Here is a 21,728-nt window from a genome sequence, read left to right on the forward strand (position 1 = left end):
ACCAGAAAACCCTCTCAGCCACTTTGGAACATATTCTGGGAGTTTCTCAAAAACTGAAAAATTGAGTTGCTGTATGATCCAGCAATGCCGCTCCTAGGTATATATACAAGAAATGAAAATATTTATTCATACAATAACTTGTACACACATGTTTATAGCAGCGTTATTCATAATAACCAGGCTTCCCAGGTGGCACTAGTAGTAAAGGATCCGTCTGCCAATGCAGGAGATGTAAGAGATGAGGGTTTGATCCCTGGGTTGGGAAGATCTCTTGGAGGAGGAAATGGCAACCCACTCAGTATTCTTGCCTGGAGAATCCCATGGAGAGAGGCGCCTGGTGGGCTACAGTCCATGGGGTCTCAAAGAGTCAGACGCGACCAAGCACACACACACATTCATAATAACCAAAAGAAGGAAGGAAACAGATGTCCATCAACAGACAAATGGATAAATAAAATGTGGTATAGCTAGGTCATGGATTGCTATTCAGCATTAAAAAATGAATAAAGTACTGATACATGCCACAATATGAGAGAGACTTGAGAACATTATGCTAAGTGAAAGAAGCGAGATAAAAGATCACATACTATATGATTTCATTTATACAAAATTTTCCAAATAGACAAATTTGTAGGATGGAAAGTAGATTAGTGGCTGCCTTGGGCTGAGGAAGCAGAAGCGACTGCTAATGGTGGAGGGTTTCTTTGGGGAGTGATGAAAATGTTCTAAAATTGTGACGATAGTTGTACAATTCTAAATATACTTTAAAAAAGCACATCTTAAATGGGTGAAGTGTATGCTAAGTGAACCACGCCTCATGAAGTTCTTAAAAAGAAAAGCCTTAGGACTTCCCTGGTGGTCCAGTGGTTAAGACTCTGTTTTCCTATTACAGGGAGCCTGGGTTCCATCTCTGGTCAGGGAACTAGATCCTACGTGCTGCAATTAAGACCTGACATGGCCAAATAAACAAATAAAAATAAATAAATATTTTAAAAAAGAGAGAAAAGCCTCCTTCAAGTACTTTCCAGTTCAAGTTAGATCTGGTTCAGTGGGTTTGGGGGAGGGTCAACAGTGGAGCAGAAGCCAGAAAATACTTTTAAATACTTTGAGTGAAAGTTGTTCAGTCATGTCTGACTCTTTGCAGTCTCATGGACTGCAACCTGCCAGGCTCCTCTGTCCATGGGGATTTTCCAGGCAAGAAAAGTGGAATGGGTTGCCATGCCCTCCTCCAGGAGATCTTCCCAACCCAGGGATCCAACCCAGGTCTCCCGGGTTGCAGGAGGATTCTTTACTGTCTGAGCCACCAGGGAAGCCCAGAAAATGCTTTAAAACCATGCTACTCCAAACGTGGTCTCTGGGCCAACTTCCAGTTTTCAAACTATCAGACACCATCGCTGACAGGATGAGAGAATGTGAGCCAACTTCAGCTCTGAGGTGAGCTGATTGTTTTTTCTCATAGAAACACTCTCCGGGTGAGAGAAGCAGCACACTGATTTACATTCTGACATCAGCCCCTTATCTCACCCTGGCCTGGCACTTTAAGTAGCTCTGCTTCAGGGATCCTCTAATCAAAAAAAAAAAAAAAAAAAAAAAACACACACACACACACACAAAAAAACCCTCATTTAATAAATGAGGACACCTCTGGAGAAGTGGGCTGACAGGCCTGAGGTTGTAAAGCTGATTAATGGTCTTAGGGCAGGAACTCCAACTGTCCATTGTCTTAACATTTCAGCTCTGGCTTTTGGTCAAATCAGGCTGAAAAGCTGGAGGTTGAGATAAAGAAGGTTTTCAAAGAGAGGGGATCTTGCCTCAATCTCCGATACTTTGGGTGGTTAATTAAGGACTCAGATCTAGAGAAATCTGTTCTTGTTCCCTGCTGAGCTTTTCCACCTTGGAAGTTAATGGGGTAGGGCAGGATTTAGGAAATTCACAAGGGCTAAAGGACTTGCTAGTCTGAGGGAGGAGGAACATACAGTGCAGGGCTGGCCGGGGCACAGTTCAGACTCTCACCTTCAGGCACCTCCTTTCCCATACCCAGCCATCGTGTGCCACCCACGTTTGCTCTTTCCTAAATGCTTCCCCAGATAGCCTCTTCTGCTACCTATCACAACAACCCCGGAAGGTCATCAGTCAGCTGTGGATATGAGTGTGTTGAATCCTTTAGAATTTTCTTCTAGCACTGATAGGTGCAGTTCAGTAATATCTTATAATATCTCAGTATTATCAATGTTATGAGGTGATATCACTCACTAATATCAACTCTTGGTGGGTGTGCAAAAGATTGTACACTTCTCTATATTTAAACAATTTTCAGTGAACTATCTAGAGGGAAGTTGCTCTATAACACAGGGCGCTCAGCCTGCTGCTCTGTGACAACCTGTTGTTCAGTCTTTTAAGTAGTGCGCTACTCTTTGTGACCCCATGGACTCCAGCATGCCATGGACTGCAGGACAGTGACAACCTAGAGGGGTGGGAAATCCTAAGGACAGAGGAACCCAACATGCTGCAGTCCATGGGGCTGCAAAGAGTCAGATACGACTTAGCTACTGAACAGCAACTAAGGGGAGTGGGATGTGGGGGTGGGGTGGGAGGAAGGTTCCAGAGGGAGGGGATATATGTACACTTACGGCTGATTCATGTTGTTGTATGGCAGAAACCAGCACAATGTTGTAAAGCAATTATCATCCAGTTAAAAATAAGTTTAAAAAAGAATTTTAGGAATGGTATATCTTTAAGGAATAACAGTTATAATTTTAGGAGTAACAATGATGTGCTAACCAGCTACCATTTATTGAAGTGTTTCTCTGTGCCGTGTTAGTCAGTCATGTTTGACTCTTTGTGACCCCATGGACTGTAGCTGGCCAGGCTCCTCTGTCCATGGGATTCTCCAGGCAAGAATACTGGAGTGGGTTGCCATTTCCTTCTTCAGGGGTTCTTTCTGAGAGAACCCGGGTCTCTTGCATTGCAGGCGAATTCTTGACCATTTGAGCCGCCAGGGGCTTGCTGTGAGCTGTTCAGCAGTACTTCTCCGTGCGCTGCAGGCAATCCCTGTAGAACTAGACATTCCTCTTACCCAGTCACTCTAGGTAGGCTTTGTCATTCTTGTCACTGCAGCCTCCTCCTCTCTTGGCTCAGCTCTCACCCTGGTTCTTTATTCCCTTTGAGCAGTTGCTTCTCAGCCCTGGCTGCACAGTAGGATCCTCTGGAGAACTTCAAAAAATCTGATCTCTGAATGCCATCCTCCAAAGATTCTGATTCGTTTGAACTGGGGTGGAGTCCCCGGGTCTGTTTTTGTCCTAACGCCCTCTTTCTGTAGGCCGGGCTGAAAATCACTGTGAGGTGGTGGGGAGTCCCAGGTTTCTTAAGATCCTGATCTGAGAACTCCTGTCTGTATGGCTGACCTGCTCTAAGCCACTAACAAACTGTGCTCATTTATCGGAGTTGCTTTGCAGCATGACGGCATAAGCATGTGTGATAGCCATCCAGAATGTTAGCAGGAACAGGGTGTACAGGCTATCTTGGCCTCAGAGTTGGCCAAGATATTTCCTGGGGCCCTTTGTTTTGTGGTTGGTTATTTTAAATAATTAACGAATTCTCAGGCATATTTAACTATCTGGTGGTTTTGTATGTCTATCCATGGAGGTGAAATGATTATTCATTACAGAGCTGGTTTTGCTTAGAGATGCACATACATTTGTTTTCTCTGACTCCTTATTTAACAAACTCAGCTTCCAGAAATAGGGTCAGTTTTCCTAAGAATGATTTGGGCAGCTCACTAAGTACTGGACTGGGAGTAGGTTGAGTGAAAAGAAAACAACACAACAACAAAAACGTGGAGAGCAGTTCAGAAGTGTCAACTAAAAATGATGTACAACTTTAGAGTTGTGAGTTAAGTTTTATTTGTGGCAAAATGAGGACTGCAGCCCGGGAAGCTGCATCCCAGATAGCTCTGAGAGACTGCTCCAAAGCGGCTAGTGGGGGAAAGTCAACATATAAGGTTTTGGTGAAGGGGGAGTTCAGTACCATGAAGCACGCATTTTACAAAAGGTTTTTTGTTAGTCATGAGAGTCTGATGTCACCATGAGGGATTTAGTGCTCCTCTAGATATGAGCAGATGCAAGGACGGAGATCATAAAATCTGTTCCTAAAAACATCCAACTATCTAAAGTCCACCAGATTCCCTGGAGCCCAGAGTGCCTCACTCCCCTGAACTCCCGCAGGGGTTGTTGCAGGTCAACAGCTATAGCAACATGGGGCTCAATCTCCGTAGAGGCAGTTGGCAAATGCCTTTGTTGTTCAGTTGTTGGCAATGTCCTTAGTAAGTGCCAATTTGTAGTTGACAGAAGCATAATTAGTCCTATTATAAATGGATTATCCCTTTTAGGGTAGCCTACATCCACACAAGATTTCACAGAGTTTATTTAAGCATCATCTTATCAAATATTTAAGTACAGACCTTTAAATACTAGTAAGAAGAAGACTGTAAAATGAAATATCTTAAGCTCTTGGTGTTTACCAAGACATTAGAGTAAATGTGAAATGTAAGTGATTTAAAAAAAGATATTTGTGTACCTTTTCCAGTTTTATTTTTTTCTGGATAGAAAACTGAACTCTTTTTATGAGCTGGCCTGGTTCAGTGTAGGAAACGTGGCAGGCATTGAAAGGTCCCGGGTTATGGCTTTTTCTTCAGATTAACAAATTAATCTGCTCCCAGAATAGCTAGGGAGAGTCAGGCTATCCGATTAACAGGGTGAATTTTAATTTTTTCTATACTCTCCACATTTTTTAAATGAAATTTGCATTTTATAAAACAAATGACTTAAATCAGGACAAGAAAATTCTCTTTCAGGATAAGGGGAAATCACTGTGTCTACTTTTTGGAAGTTATGGGTAAATTAGATATCATTCAGAGATAAATATAAAATCTATGCTTTATTCTTTTCTGATCTATTATGTATAATTTATAATTAATTTTACTACATTATTCTCATCAAGGCTTTTTTTAAAAACTAACTTCTGACAATCATGTACACACTGCTTAATTTAAAATGGATAACTAACAAAATCCTATTGTATAGCATATGGAACTCTGCTCAGTGTTATGTGCCGGCAAGGATGGGAGGGGGTTTGAAGGAGAATGGTTACCTGTTTATGTATGGCTGAGTCCCTTCCCTGTTCACCTGAAACTATCACAACATTGTTAATCAGCTATATCCTAATATGAAATGTTTTGGTGTTAAAAAAAAAAATTAACTCTAATAGCCATTTAAGAAATTACTATTGTTTCTCTCTGATCATAGTTGCAGTTGAATAATATGAATAATCTTGGTTTGTAATTATCATCAAATTATTCTGTCTAACTTGTAAAAATACTTGTGTCCAATGTCTGCTTGAAGGTTATCCTTCCTTTAGATTTTTTCTGCATTTTTTAAGAATACCTTTCTCATCCTTTTTTTTACTATAAAAGGAGTTCATCACTCAATTGAATCCTGCCAGGTCATTCTTCCTTCCTTTAGTGATTAGATGTGGCTTACTTTACCTCTTTTCTGGAAGCATGAAATAAGGCAAGAATGACTGCAATATGATAGTTGCTAGTGGGATTCCCTGGTAGCTCAGATGGTAAAGTGTCTGCCTGCAATGCGGGAGACCCAGGTTCGATCCCCAGGTCGGGAAGATCCCCTGGAGAAGGAAATGGCAACACACTCCAGTACTCTTGCCTAGAAAATTCCATGGATGGAGGAGCCTGGTGGGCTACAGTCCATGGGGTCGCAAAGAGTCGAACACGACTGAGTGACTTCACTCAGCAACTGGGGCTTCCCTGGTGGTTCAGATGGTTAAGAGCCTGCCTGTAATGCAGGAGACCTGGGTTCAATCCCTGGGTTGGGAAGAAGAGAATTAACTAACATGTTTTATCTAAAAAGATATTAATATCATTTATTAACACATATATGTGTTATCTAGAAAGATGGTACTGATGAACCTGTTTGCAGGGCAGTGAAAGAGACAGAGACATAAAGAGCTGACTTGCAGACACAGCAGAGAAAGGAGAGTGAGGCAGATTGAGAGAGTAGCACTGAAACGCATGCATCATCATATGTAAAATAGATAGCCTGAGGAAATTTGCTGCATGAAGCTTGGAGCTCAAATCAGATGCTCTGTGGCAACCTAAAGGGTTGGTATGGGGTGGGAGGTGGGAGGGAGGTTCAAAAGGGAAGGGACATGTGTATATTCATGTTGCTGTATGGCAGAAACCAATACAATATTGTAAAGTAATCATCCTCCAGTTAATTTAAAAGATGCTATAAAATTATATCTTCAAATCTGAATAAAATTTCTGCCAGACCTACCAACTTGATGTATTACCCCCAAAAAATGTCTTCGCTGTGTGTCCTAGATGAATTCTTTCTTTAGTGGGAGTGAAGTCCTATGAAGAAAGCATATGATGTTTCCTGTTGGAGCCCCATCAAGTAGTGAGAGGTTGTGTGATATAACTACATAATTTTGCATGTCTGAAGTTACCAGATCATCTCACTTTCCATCCTGTGTATTTCCGTGTAATCTGACAAGTGTTTAATGACTGTTCAAGACGGAGAAGAGCAAGATAGTAAGAGAGAGAACCTCACATACATCACAAGGGCTGGGAGCAGGCTGGCCAGGACAAGTCGGGATAGAATTGGGAAAGGCTGTGAGTTCCTTGGGATAATAGGGGCCAAGTCTGACCTTTGGTCTGACGTTTTTTGAATTAGTTCAAGGCATGATTTCAACAGGCAGAGCTGACTGTGCAGGGCATGTGGCAGAAGTTTACACAGGTTGCAAGGGTATTGAGAGACTTAGCAGACAAGAGAGGGGCAGGGTCCATAGACCAGAATCCATACAGATGGAGGAATAGTGAAACACAGGGCTGGAAAAGTGACTGGGCATATTATGAAGGGCCTTAACAGGGGACTTTGTATTTAATTCAGTCAGCAATGGAAAGCTAATGGAGCATTTTAATCAGAAACTCTGTCCTGATTAGAGCTGGAAATGTTCTCTAGGAAGATTAATCTTGCAGTGAGTGGGATGTGTGATTATGGATGGTTATTAGGAAAGGCTGGGAGTTAACCATGTCAGAGGGTATCACCTCATGGTCCAAGTGAAAGATACAAAGGCCTGGGAGCTGAGAAGGCTGGTGCCACACACCTCCCACGACTTTTTCCTCTTGATACGTACCATTCCCACCTAGCCTTCCTGATGGCTTCCCACTGCAGGCACTCGCATCTCCAACGGGGGCATTCGGGAGCGCCTCCTCTAGCCACAGAAGGCTACTGAGGGCAGACCAGCTGCCAGGGGGTTAATCTCTAGGATGCCTTCCACCAATGGTGAAGTTAACTGGGCGTGCTTAGTCGCTAAATCGTGTCCGCCTCTTTGCGACCCCATGGACTGTAGCCCGCCAGGCTCCTCTGCCCATGAGATTTCCCAGGCAAGAATACTGGAGTGGGTTGCCATTTCCCGGTGGATCAATAACCCAGCTCCCTTGCCACTCGGTTGAGATGACTTTCAGCTTTGTTCAACAGTCTCCCAAAGTGCCCCAATGGGATTGAGTCCCAGTCAGGCACCGCCACAAACTGCTGGCTAACATTCCTGATTGCTTCCTACCCTTCCTGACTCACTCACCACTCCCTTGGTCCCACTTGCTGCTATATCTTCAAATGAACCACTCACCTTTGTCCCAGGGGCCTTCTGAGAGAATCTAACATACCAGGTCTTTACTCGAGTAGAAAGAAGGGCTTGCCTGTGTGTTCTGCAAAGATTCTGGAGAGGAAGAAGCTATAGGACTTGGAAGTGTATTGACTGCGGGTTAAGGGAAAGGAAGAAGGCAATGTCACCTACAGTTTTAACTAAGAAAATGCAGACGTCATTCACAGGAAAACGGGAAGTTAGGGGAAGCATTCGGAATTTTCATGAAGAGATAAAAGGGTTTGCTTTGGGGCAGTCTGAGTTTGAAGTACAGATAGTACTTTACTTCTAGAACTTTAGAATTTGCATCTGGAGCTCAGGAAGAAGGAAGAGCCTGGAGATTCAGGTTTAGTTGCAGCCGAAGGCAACAGGAGAAGGGGGCGGCCGAGGATGAGATGGTTAGATAGCTTCACCAACTCAGGGCACGTGAGTTTGAGCAAACTCCAGGAGGTAGTGAAAGACAGGGAAGCCTGGCGTGCTGCAGTCCATGGAGTCGGAAAGAGCTGGACACTACTGAGTGACTGAACAAGAGGTAGTTGGTGAAGCTGTGAGGGTAAACGGGACCTCCAGGAACTGGGTGTGGACCCGAGAATGAGCAGATGCAGGCCTATGACAGAACTTCCGGAACTGAATTCTCCCTTTTGGGGTGGTAGGAAGAATGACAGGAACTGGCAGGAAATGGAAAGCCCGCAGCCGGAGGAAGACGGGACACAGTCATCACGGGAGCCTAGGGAAGGGCTGGAGCCAGGCAGGTGATGCCAGAAAGGCTCTGGGTGTGCTGAGTTTCAGAATGCTGGGAGCTTTGATCTGTTAGGGGAGTGTAATTTCCTCGGTTTTGTTTAGATAAAGGAAAATACGTCCTCGAGGCGTGAGGGCATGCGGACCCAAAAGACGCGAAGAGAAGAGAGAGAGCGAGCATGCACGCGCGGGAGAGAGACCCCCGGCCCTTTGGCTCCTCTTTGTATATGTTATTTCCTCCCCATGGGCCTGCCCTGTGTAATTGGGCCAGCCAGGAGTGCTGTTTGTTTACCTGAGGTCCTCGCTCCGGTCCTTGGAGCTTGCTTTCTTCTATTTTCACGGGCTTTTCCCTTCCTTGTCTTGTAGCCACCGCCATTCTGGACTCCTTTGTCCTATTCTAACTACCTAACATTCCCCCCTCAAGAGATGGGAGGCCCAGTTCTTTGGGAATAGGGGCGTCGAGGTCTTTCTGGCTACTTCCTGCTGAACTGGGATGGCGAGGGGCATTGGGCCTCCCCCCTTTTCCAGTCTCAGGCCTCAGAATCCTTATAGTAGTGTCCAGCTACCGGTCAGTGATATTTTCCGTGGTCAGCGGTAGTTTTATATCCCCTTGTTGAACTGGCACTGCATATTGTAGCTTGTTGACTTGGGCCAAGACAAAACAGGTTAGACAATTGATAATACATGGAGCAATCATAAGCAGCATCAATATGGCATAACAAGAACTAGTAGGGGCATTAGTCAACTCCAAATTCCCATTGCCAGGATGGCTCAAGTGCCTTCTTATTCAGGGATCAGAAGATCTATCTCCTGTCTGTTTTGGAGTACAACCCCTGCCAAGCTGTTGGCTCTTTAGAGCAGTCCTGAGAAATCTTATCCCCAGAAACCAGATGTTGGGGGTGTTCATTAGAATGGCACTCATTTGTAGTCCTGAATAGGCATCTGAGATCCCCCAGGGGCTCACAGGTGTATTGAGTGTCCTCTTCTGTTTTCTTCCACGGCTTGACTGGTGAGTAGTGAATCCAGGAGTCATGTCCTGGTACCTTGACTGCTGTGGGGTAGAAAGTATTACAGGGTAGGGGCCCTTCCATGTGGGCTGGAGTTGAGGCCATCTTTCCAGACTTTAGTTAGGACTTGAGTCCCTGGAGCAATAGTGGTGACTGGTTAGAATCCTTTGGGTCCTGGTTCACATCCCACAAGTGTATATCCTGTTGGAATTGACCAATGGCCATGGTATAAGACTGGAGAGTCTGAGCCTCTGGATCTAGGAAGAGGTCATTGACATAAACAAAAGGTCTTCCATATAGCATCTCATAAGGACCAAGACCAACCTATTCCTTAGGGGCAGTACGGGTGCGGAGGAAAGCTATTGGTATGGAAGCTCCCTTCCATCCCAGGGAAGTCTCCTGGGTTATCTTTTTTATCACTGATTTTAAGAATTGGTTGGCTCTTTCTACTTTTCCTGAAGACTGAGGCCTCCAGGTACAATGGAGATAAGTAACGTCCAATGCTTTAGAGACCCCTTGGGTGACTTAGAAGTAAATGATGTCCTATTGTCACTTTGTAATCACCTGGGAAGACCAAATCTCGGAATGATTTCATGGAGCAGATTTTTTTACCACCTCCTCAGCCCTCTCAGTCTGGGTGGGAAAGCCTTCAATCCATCCTGTGAATGTATCTATCATGACTAATAGGTATTTATACCCTGGAGAAACTGGCATCTGGCTGAAGTCCATCTGCCAGTCCTCTCCTGGGTAGGTCCCACGTCGTCGGACGGGATGGACCAGCTGGGGTCTTTGAGCTCCTTGGGTGTTGTTAAATTGGCAAGCGGGCTAAGAGGAGACCACTTGCCTTATAGTCATTTGGAGGCCTGTTCCTCTAAAGGACCTTTCTAGTAATCTTTGGAGGGTCTTTTCCCTTAAATGAGTGGTGGCATGTAAGCAGTTAACCAACTTCCATTGGAGGTTCCCAGGCAGAAAAAGGAGTCCCTCCTTTTGGAACCACCCCATATGATCTTGAAAGCCCTTACTCTTAGTTTTAAGAGTCTCACCTTCAGTATATGAAGGAGTTTCTGGCAAATTAGTCTGTGGAACTAAGGTGGCAACCCCTATTGGTCATTGTTCTGTAATGCTGCTCTCTTAGCTGCCTGATCAGCTGCTTGGTTTCCCCGTGCGACTTCCATGCTCCCTTTTTGGTGTACATTACAGTGGGAGACTGAAACCTCAGGGGGCAGATGGACTACCTCCAAGTCTAAGGATTTGATCACCATATTTGATTGGGGACCCTCGGGTGGTCAAGTGGCCTCTTTCTTTCCAAATAGCAGCATGTGCATGTAGCACCAGAAAAGGATACTTGGAGCCAGTGTAAATGGCTACTCTTTCTTTCTCCCAGCTCTAAAGCTAGAGTCAGGGCTATGAGCTTAGCTAATTGGGCTGAAGTACCTGGTAGCAAAGTACCTGGTTTAGCCTCTATGGTCTCAAAATTGGAGACTACTGCATATCCGGCTCTTCTTTCTCCATCCAAGACAAAACTGCTTCCATCAGTGTACCAGATTTTCTCAGGATTGGTCAGAGGATCTTCTGACAATCCCTCTTGGGGTTTTGTCCATTGGTCCAAGGTTTCTAGGCAAGAGTGAAAGGGGAGAGAGCCCTCGGGGGTAGGCAGGTGGGTGGCTGGGTAAAGAACCTCACAAGGGGATATAGTGAGGCCTGGATTTTCCATCAGCACTACTTGATATCTGAGGATTCTTTGATCAGTTCAGTTCAGTTCAGTTGCTCAGTCGTGTCCGACTCTTTGAGACCCCATGAATCACAGCACTTCAGGCCTCCCTGTCCATCACCAACTCCCGGAATTCACTCAAAGTCATGTCTATCGAGTCGGTGATGCCATCCAGCCATCTCATCCTCTGTCGTCCCCTTCTCCTCCTGCCCCCAGTCCCTCCCAGCACCGGGTCTTTTCCAATGAGTCAACTCTTCGCATGAGGTGGCCAAAGTATTGGAGTTTCAGCTTCAGCATCAGCCTTTCCAATGAACACTCAGGACTGATCTCCTTTAGTATAGTATTTATAGCAAGCTGTTTTAGGAGACTTGTCATGGTTTGGACACTCTTTGGCCCAGTGCCATCTGTCTACAGATTAGGCATTTGCCTCATGCCTTGTCCTTCAAGGACTTGGGGTTTGCCTTAGGGCTTCCCTAGAAGACGGCCAGCATCTGGGCATGCCTGGTCTCTTTCCTTTTCTCCTTCTCCTGGGCCTTAGCCCCCTTCTCCTGTTCTCTGTTATAAAAGGTATTGATGGCTGTCTAGACCACCTCATCTAAAGAGGCAGCAGAGGCCTGCTGCTGTAGCTGCTGTAACTTTATTCTGATATCTGATGCACATGGGACAGGAATATGTCCTTTAAAATCACCTGTCCCTCGTAAGAGTCCAAGTCCAGATTGGTAAACTTTTGGAGGGCCTCTTTTAGCCTTTCCAGAAAGGCAATGGTGTTCTTGTTGGGGTCCTGAGTTATTGCTGAGACTGGGCACAGTCCCACAAGTATTTCCATGGGTGGACTTCCTTAGGAGTGAGTCTTTCTGAAGCTTATCCTACCCAGTACTGTTGCAGCCTGAGAGCCAGGGGTCCCCGGGTCAGGGTGCAGATCCCCAGGCAGACCAAGGTGTGACGGCCTCCTGGAGATCGAACCCCTAGGCAGGTTGAGGCAGGTCGGCCTCCAGAGAATTGGGTTCCTGGGCAGGTTGAGCCGTGAAGACCTCCTGCGACCCCTGAACTGGCAGATCCCCAAGCAGGTTGAGGCGTGACAACGTTTCGAGGTCCAGATCCCTAAGCAGGTCAAGGCAGGTTGACTTCCTGGGACCCCCAGACCGGAGTTGGGCATCCCCAAGGTCTCCAGTGTGACCAGTGCTGGGTAAGATTAAAGGGTTGTAATTTTAACTCATTACCAGTTTGTTCACCACAGGTGGGAATAGATATCATGACATAAAGCAATCCAAGCCTGTGCCCTGAGACCAGGAACCTGGTGAAGTGGTCATAAGCCTTATCCTCTTACTGCTTTAAGGGATTGTAAGTGACTGATTTCCTCCCCTAGTCCTCCGTAAGAGCAGGTTAGGGTGTCTCCAATGGTAAACATTTCGTTGTCATAGACCCACTTCAGGTAATAACAGAAGTAATGACAAAGGAGTGGGTTGTCTGGCCCTGTTAGGGGCATTAAAATATTTTAATAATTAGGCTGGGTGGAGCGATGTTGCCTACATGGGGCCAGGGTCCTGGTTGTAGGAGTTAATAATTGGCTTAAGAACAAATTGGTAAGAGGCAAAAGACCAGATGTTCCATAAAAGTGGAGTGGATATTTGATCCGGAGGTATGATTATAACTTTAGGAGAAGGGTGGTAAGGGTTTGGGCCCAAATGGCCTGCAGGGCTAACTCCCAAAGTGGCAAACATTGTCCCTGGGAGCCCAGTTGCCTTTGAAGGGATGCCAACTGGTGGACTTCTAGCAGGCATTGTGTGCCTGTCGCCCACCCTAGTGGGTTCACTGAGAGATGCTGGTGTTGCACATGTTGTAGGAAACACGGAAGATAAGGCCTGAATATCTAGAGGGATTGGATATTACACAGTATTTCCCTCCCAAGGGCCAGCTATTTTCTGGTTGTCCCTCTAGAAGATTGTAGAGGCAACACTGTGGGCCTGGATGGGGTTCTGGAAAAGAGCATGAAACAGGAGGGAAGGGGGCTGGGCACAACTTTTGAAAGAATGATATAGCACAAGGGCATAACATAAACCAATTAAAATCAGTTGGGTCCAAGCTGACATGTCAAATTAATCTTGTAAGGAAATGGCAATCCACTCTAGCACTCTTGCCTGGAAAATCCCATGGACGGAGGAGCCTGATAGGCTACAGTCCATGGGGTCGCAAAGAGTCGAACACGACTGAGCTACTTCACTTTCATTTTCACTTTCAAGCTAAATGTAACCCAATCTGTAAGCTAAATGACACACCCAGAGGTGGCAGAACAGCTCCAAGGCACTGTCAAAAGACAGAAGAGTGAGTGGTTCCCCAATGGTTGGGATGATCCTCCCACTCATTAGCATATGAGTTCACCCAGCTTGCAAAACCTAGCCAGACCGAATTCCATGATGGAAGCACTTGCCCTCTGCAATGGCCCACACTCTGCAGAGTGTGCTTCTCTCTGAATCCTATCAAATCCACCTCTTACCTGTTGGTGTGTCTCTCACTGAATGTTTGCAATGAGACATCAGAGCCTGAGCTTCATTAGGTCCTGAATCCAGGCAACATGGGTTTTGGCCAGGCTCAAGTCCCAGGAGAGAGGAGCTGAAGGACGAGAGGAAAAAGGAGTGGAAAAAACGTGCCTTCATAGCCTGCCAGAAAATCTGCTGAATACCTGACCTGTGCTCACAGTTTTCATTGGCTTGATCCTTGGCACAAAGAAGAATAAGGACAAAAGAACCCCCACCAGCTTGGGTAACAGCTACTGGGGCTCAGCAGAGAGTGGAGCCTTTGGGACATACTGAGATATAGCCTCTCCAGAGTCCCCCACTTGTGCCCACTGCCGCTCGCCTGTTCGTGGCGGGGTTCAAGGAGACAAGAAACGAGAGATTTTAAAGGAATTAAGATTTCGTTAGGCATATGTCCCTCCAGCCATAGCAGCGAGGACCTCCTACCTTAACCGGAGGTCTTCTGGAATCTGAGACAGCCATGTGAGCTTTCTGCTGAGTTAGTTTTTCGCTGTCCAGGTTTCCAGCACGCTGGGCTTCTTGTCACTTCCCCTGCGCTGGGTTTTCTTCGCGTTCCGCTTCCACCATGGGAGCTTTCGCTGAGTTGGGCTCCTGCTTTGCTTGGCCTCCTCCTCGCGGGGGGCCGCATTGAGGTTGTTTCAGCCAGGTTAAATCCGAGTCACGGCACCATAGATGTTAGGGGAGTGTGTCATTTCCTCGGTTCTGTCTCGTCACGACAAAAATCTGAAGTGATGGACGTTAAAGCCCTCGGCGCGTCACAGCTCTCAGACAGTGTTGCAGCTCAGTTTTATTTAGAAAATAAAGGAAAATACATCCTCGAGGTGTGAGGGCATGCCAACAGAAAAGATGCGAAGTGAAGAGAGAGTGCGCGGGCACAGGAAAGAGAGCGTGTGCTCTCGGGAGAGAGACCCTGGCCCTTTGGCTCCTCTTCTTGTATCTTTCTTCCTCCCCCCGGGCCTGCCCTATGTAAACTGGGCTAGCCAGGAGCGCTATTTGTTCTACCTGAGGTCCTCACTCCGGTCCTCGGACCTTCCTTTGTTCTATTTTCGCAGCCTTTGCCCTTCCTTGTCTTTCAGCCACCGCCATTCTGGACTCCTTTTTCCTATTCTACCTACCTAACATTTCCACACCAGCGTTATTGGTTTCCAACTCAGTGTAATCCATTGGGAGAAAAACATTAGGGAAAAAGAAGCTCCTATCTCTGAGGGCCCCAGATAATCGATTTGCTTATTAAATATCTCATGGAATCCTAGCGCTTTATGAGAACTAGTTTACTTACTACAGACATAAACCCTGGGCTTTGCTGCTTTGTGACTTTTGGCAAATTACTCATTTCAGTATGCTTGCCTGGAGAATTCCATGGACAGAGGAGTTTGGTGGGCTACAGTACAGACCATGGGGTCGCAAAGAGTCAGGCATGAGATTAAACCACCACCACCAACTCTGTGTGTATGTTTATGTATCTGTGTGTGTGTGTGCATGTGTGTATACACTTAACTTCACTTGAAGCCTGCATAACAAGAATATGTGTTGGTAACTGTTGATATTAAGTAATATAGAAATTTTAAAGCTATGCAATGTGAATAAACACAAATACAGTAAAAATGCTAAAGAAGGATATTTTTTTCACCTGAATTCTTGTGACAAATTCTGCAGTCACTATGAATAAGCATGGTAGTAGACATTGGTCTGTATAGATTTTACATTGAATTTGTGCCCCTCAAGTGCATTTAATCACAAAGCATTTTTGGAAGTATCTCAGCTTCATTGTGTATTAGCTGTTCATGAGTTTACAGGAATTATTTAACCTCTCTAAACTCAATTTTCTATTAATAACTCAGTTTCCTAAATAGGATCTTCCTTGGGGTTTTGTGGACACAAATTTAATTATTCAATAAATGTTAGCCATTGTAAATACTGTGAGGTTAACATTTGTCTTTTGGAGAGTTTTATATTTGCAGATCTCAAAAAGATGGTAGTAGGCAATAGGAGTGTTCTAACCTTGAGTTTAGTTGGAGGGATCAGTGAAAATTGCAGTTTTCTAAGACTACACATTAGTGATTGAATGGTGGGTGACACATAACCTTCCAGTCATATTTTATTGGTATATTACCATCTGGGTTGTACAGATAACTGGTTTTGGCATTTTTTTAATTAGGGCAGTGTTACCAGATTTATCTCTTTGTTGTTAAATTTCTAGTTATTTTATCTCATGCATACTTTATTCACGCACACACTCTCACATACATTGTACAGACAGGAGTGCCCTCTGCTCCCAGATCTCAAATAAAGCATCTGTGAAGCTGTTCTGCTGGAAACAGAGCCCTTATTGATGGGGTTCACATGAAAATCATTAGTTTTAATGCATTATGTATTGAGGCATAATCAGCTTTACATATTTTAACATTTTAAGTGTCTGTTTTCAGTGTAGCACAGCTGGGGTCATATGGAAGTATTATTGAAAAAGAAAATATCTCATTAATAAAGCAGACTGCATGTTGCTTGATCTAGAGTGATGGCAGTGTCAGAAAAAAAATCACACTCCTTCACTGGTGGACAGCACTCAGGTTATACCTGAGCAGGAAGGAGTTACAGTTTAGATTTTTTTGTGGATTATTGAAACCTTTTTTGTTTGCTTGATTGTGTGTTTTTTAAAATAAGAATTACTTTGGGGCTTTCCTAGTGGCTCAGCGGTAAAGAATATGCCTGCCAGTGCAGGAGATAAGGGTTTGATCTGTGGTCCAGGAAGATCCCACATGCCATGAAACAGCTAACTGTGCCCCCACCCCCGCCGCCCCCCTACCCCCGCCACCGTATGCTGCAACTACTGAAGCCTGCACGCACCTAGAGCCTAGCTAGAGTAGCCCCTGCTCGTCACAACGCGAAAAAAGCCTACTCAGCCACGAAGACCCAGCACAGCCAAAAATAAAAATAAATAAATAAAATTATATATTAAAAAAACAATTGCTCTGGCTTTGTCAGGCCTAAGTTGTTGTTGGTTTCCTATAAAAAAGTATCATTCTCCACTTTTTCTTCCTAAATTGACTCTGTTCTTTAGTTAGAGACACATTTGAATAGAGTACTGCATATCTATCTAGTTTAAGGTATTTATATTGGTCTTGTCCCATTTCCCTCCAGGCTTCCTTGTGTGATCAGAGTCTTTTGTTAGTGCCAACTCGGGTAGTACTGACTCTAAATGGCATCAATTTGAACTGCAAGACAGAAAATTGAAAAATATCCTGACTCATATAGTATGTGCAAACAAAGGTCATTTTCTCCTAGTTATGACTTTTTGCTCTTTTTTACATCTCTGTGTTATACAAATGATTCCCCTCCCAATTTTAATTTTTGTGTTTTACCTGTCGTTGCTTGCAGACACCAAGGACTTACTGTTGTTCTAACACTGAAGACTTGGAGACAGTCATTCACCACGTTCACAGTCTGTACCCTTCTGCTCCATTTCTGGCAGCAGGAGTGTCAATGGGAGGGTAAGATTTTTCCTTTCTAAAATGTCCTTGAGGGAAGTGGTCCTAATGCCTGCCTCTTTCTGATGACCATAAGCTACATGGGCATTTAAAAGCAAATGTTTGGGTTTCTCATATTTCATTGCATGTGGTTGGATGAAAATGTTAGTTGCTCAGTTGTGTCTGACTCTCTGCGACCCCATGGACTGTATGTAGCTCACCAGACTCCTCTGTCCGTGGTATTCTCCAGGCAACAATACTGGAGTGGGTTGCCATTCCCTTCTCTAGGGGGATCTTCCCAAGCCAGGGATTGAACCCGGGTCGCCCTCATTGCAGGTAGATTCTTTACCATCTGAGCCACCAGGGAAGCCTAGCCTCATTTGTGCTAATTTTTTTTGTGTTTGTTTTTTTGTGTTTTTTCTTTTTTAATTGTTGTTGTTGTACTAATAGTGAGCTTTAATAAGAAACAAAATTTTTATTATATGGCATTTTGCTGTGCTTAGAGGATTGTCCAAAATCAGCAAACACATGGAAACAGAAAATATGTTTTCTTAATTTTATAGTCAATTTATCTGTCAATTTTCAAAATGTCTTGGGAGCATGCTTACTTGAAAATGAACAGCTTTACAAATGATAGGCTCTGAAAGATTGGCTCTAACCGTAGTTTTTTAGATTCTGATAAACATAAAACTAAGAAGGAAAGAATACGTTTCTTACATTAGCATGGAAGGTCGGGCTTGACCTACTAAAAAGGAAGAAATCTGAATCAGTACAGAAAACCCAGACAAAATCTGTGAATCGTGCTTAAAGGAAAGTATTTCACATTTTCCTTTGCCCCATAATGAGAACCTTAAAGGACAGGGTGGCAGCTGAACTTTCTTCCCTTAATCATATAAATTGTTGAATTTGTAAAAAGCCAGACTTTATGTAAACAGGCCCTGATTCTTTATTCACAGGCTCCAGGGAAATGCCTATTCTTGTGAGTTGAAGTCTCAGTGCCTGAAGGCAGAACTTGACCATTAGCCTTTGCAGCTGGTTGAATAATAATGTCTTGTAAATTGTTGAAAGGGAAGTCCCCTTTCTAGTTGCCTAGCACTGTGACATGTTCCCAAGAGGGTTTACCACTCTGGGATGTGGTTTACAGCTTGACACATTTTTTTCCTTATGGAGATGCAGTAGACAAAAGCATCTAAGACCCTTATGCCCAGACTGGGTAATCCCCACGCCTGTTATGCCTGGGGCCAAGCAGCAGTTTGAGCCAGAACTAAGTTTCACCAAGGAATCAACGCTGCTCGAGACCTGGTCACATTCCAGTCTCCCAGTGGGTTCCTAGACTAGCTTTAAAAATGTACAGAAATTTTCAAGTATGTATGAGTAGAAAGAGTATAATGATTCCTCATATATATTCGTCACCCTAGCTTCAGTGACTGTTAGTTCAAGGATAATCTACCCTCCATTCCGTCTTAACTCTGATTACATTAAAATAATTTTCAGACATCATTTATAGAGATTTATGTGTCTCTGCAAGTAGATCCAACCAGTCCATTCTGAAGGAGATCAGCCCTGGGATTTCTTTGGAAGGAATGATGCTAAAGCTGAAACTCCAGTACTTTGGCCAACTCATGTGAACAGTTGACTCACTGGAAAAGACTCTGATGCTGGGAGGGATTGGGGGCAGGAGGAGAAGGGGATGACAGAGGATGAGATGGCTGGATGGCATCACTGACTCGATGGACATGAGTCTGAGTGAACTCCGAGAGTTGGTGATGGACAGGGAGGCCTGGCGTGCTGCTATTCATGGGATCACAAAGAGTCGGACATGACTGAGTGACTGAACTGAACTGATGTGTCTCTGACAGGTAGAGTCTCTTAAGAAACAATAACAGCAACCCACCACAGTATATTATTACACCTGAACAAAACTAACAGTAATTCCTAAATGTCATCAAATATTCAATGTCAGTATTTCATTTCACTGTCAATCTGTTGGCTGGTTTTTACAGTTTGTTTGAGGCATGCATGAGCCAGATAAAGTCCACATATGGGACAGATTATGTCTCTTAAATCTCTTAATCTGTGAGTTCTTTATCTTTTCTATCTGCTTTTTTTTTTTCTTGGTGAAAAAAGGGAGTCTTTTTCTTATCAAAGTGACACGGCCTTTTTATGGGGTAATATCTTGATGTTATTTTACTCCTGAGTAATAACCAAAAGTGTCCCCACCTACTTGGTCACAGCTATTCTTGGTGCTTCCTGCTCCTACGAGGTTTGTTTCTAGCTCTTTCAATTTGCCCATTACACTGGCCTCACAGAAACCTCTTGACTGCCAGCCAAAGAACTGGGCCACCACAACTAGACACTAGAATGACCCCTTTGCAGGAGAGAAGCATTATCCTTTAACTAGCTTAGGGAGCCATGTACTATAAAAAAAGGAATGCATTCATTATGAAGAGTTGTTCTCAAAAGGGAAATCTCCAGCCTGAGGTCTCTGCCCTGGATCAGGAAATCACTGAAGGAGATTCTGACATGATGGAAATGCTGAAGCTGTTGGGTTTTGGCATCTGTCCAGCCTGCAGGTCACTCAGTCTACAGCTGGGATGAATTTCAAAACACAGTGTGGAGCCATTTGTGTCTTTCTGCTGTTAACATTTCCAATAAACCTCATCCAACAACAGCAAAAATACCCCAAAAAACAGCAAACCCTGAAATCTCCATTTTTGATCTAATATCTTATCTCATTCACTCTGTAGTCCATCTGGGTTGGAAAAAAAAAGTATGAGAGAGAATTTTTACTCATTTCAGAACCTGAGAAATTAGAGAAATAAAGGATGCAAAATAGGAGAAACAGAACTTATACTATTATCCTTTCTCTTAGTTGTCAATGTCAAACTTGGATTTCTGGTGTACTGTGTTAAATTCCATCCTTGTCCCTTTTACCAAAGTAAAACTAGAGTAGAATCTGGAAAAATGATAGAACAAAAGGAAAAGAGGAAAATATGTGAAAGGAGATAGGGACAAACAGCCGGAGGGAGTAGGAAAAGAAAACTAGTGACTTTGGGTTGACTGCTCTACCACAGTTGAGGAAGTCTAACTCCAGACAAGGAAGTCAAGAAACACCTGGAGTAACAGGCAAATTTGGCCTTGGAATACGGAATGAAGCAGGGCAAAGGCTCATAGAGTTTTGCAAGAGAACGCACTGATCATAGCAAACACCCTCTTCCAACAACACAAGAGAAGACTCTACACATGGACATCATCAGATGGTCAACACCGAAATCAGATTGATTATTTTCTTTGCAGCCAAAGATGGAGAAGTTCTATACAGACAACAAAAACAAGAACAGGAGCTGACTGTAGCTCAGATCATGAACTCCTTATTACCAAATTCAGACTCGAATTGAAGAAAGTAGGGAAAACCACTAGACCATTCAGGTATGACCTAAATCAAATCCCTTATGATTATACAGTGGAAGTGAGAAATAGATTTAAGGGACTAGATCTGATAGAGTGCCTGATGAATTATGGATGGAGGTTCGCAAAAAAGCAAAATGACTGTCTGGGGAGGCCTTACAAATAACTGTGAAAAGAAGAGAAGCGAAAAGCAAAGGAGAAAAGGAAAGACATAGCATCTGAATGCAGAATTCCAAAGAATAGCAAGGAGAGATAAGAAAGCCTTCCTCAGCAATCAATACAAAGAAATAGAGGAAAACAACAGAATGGGAAAGACTAGAGATCTCTTCAAGAAAATCAGAGATACCAAGGGAACATTTGATGCAACGATGGGCTCAATAAAGGACAGAAATGGTATGGACCTAACAGAAGTAGAAGATATTAAGAAGAGGTGGCAAGAATACACAGAAGAACTGTACAAAAACATCTTCATGACCAAGATAATCACGATGGTGTGATCACTCACCTAGAGCCAGACATCCTGGAATGTGAAGTCAAGTGGGCCTTAGAAAGCATCACTATGAACAAAGCTAGTGGAGGTGATGGAATTCCAGTTGAGCTATTTCAAATCCTGAAAGATGATGCTGTGAAAGTGCTGCACTCAATATGCCAGCAAATTTGGAAAACTTAGCAGTGGCCAAAGGACTGCAAAAGGTCAGTTTTCATTCCAATCCCAAAGAAAGGCAATGCCAAAGAATGCTCAAACTACCACACAATTGCACTCATCTCACATGCTAGCAAAGTAATGCTCAAAATTCTCCAAGCCAGGCTTCAGCAATACATGAACCGTGAACTTCTAGATGTTCAAGCTGGTTTAGAAAAGGCAGAGGAACCAGAGATCAAATTGCCAACATCCACTGGATCATCAAAAAAGCAAGAGAGTTCCAGAAAAACATCTATTTCTGCTTTATTGACTATGCCAAAGCCTTTGACTGTGTGGATCACAACAAACTGTGGAAAATTCTGAAAGAGATGGGAATGCCAGACCACCTGACCTGCCTCTTGAGAAACCTATATGCAGGTCAGGAAGCAACAGTTAGAACTGGACATGAAACAACAGATTGGTTCCAAATAGGAAAAGGAGTACATCAAGGCTGTATATTGTCAC

General features: G+C 44.0%; 1 protein-coding gene across 1 annotated transcript in view; it reads left to right on the top strand.

Annotated features, from left to right (window-relative positions):
• The window catches only part of ABHD3 (abhydrolase domain containing 3, phospholipase), a 56,135-nt gene that overhangs the window by 26,397 nt on the left and 8,010 nt on the right, over positions 1 to 21,728 (top strand). The window contains exon 5 of the mRNA XM_052660482.1: positions 17,085 to 17,197. Coding sequence (XP_052516442.1) covers positions 17,085 to 17,197 — 113 coding nt within the window. The remainder of the gene's footprint in view (positions 1 to 17,084; positions 17,198 to 21,728) is intronic.

The sequence above is a fragment of the Budorcas taxicolor genome, chromosome 22, assembly GCF_023091745.1.
Source record: "Budorcas taxicolor isolate Tak-1 chromosome 22, Takin1.1, whole genome shotgun sequence".
Lineage (NCBI taxonomy): Eukaryota > Metazoa > Chordata > Mammalia > Artiodactyla > Bovidae > Budorcas > Budorcas taxicolor.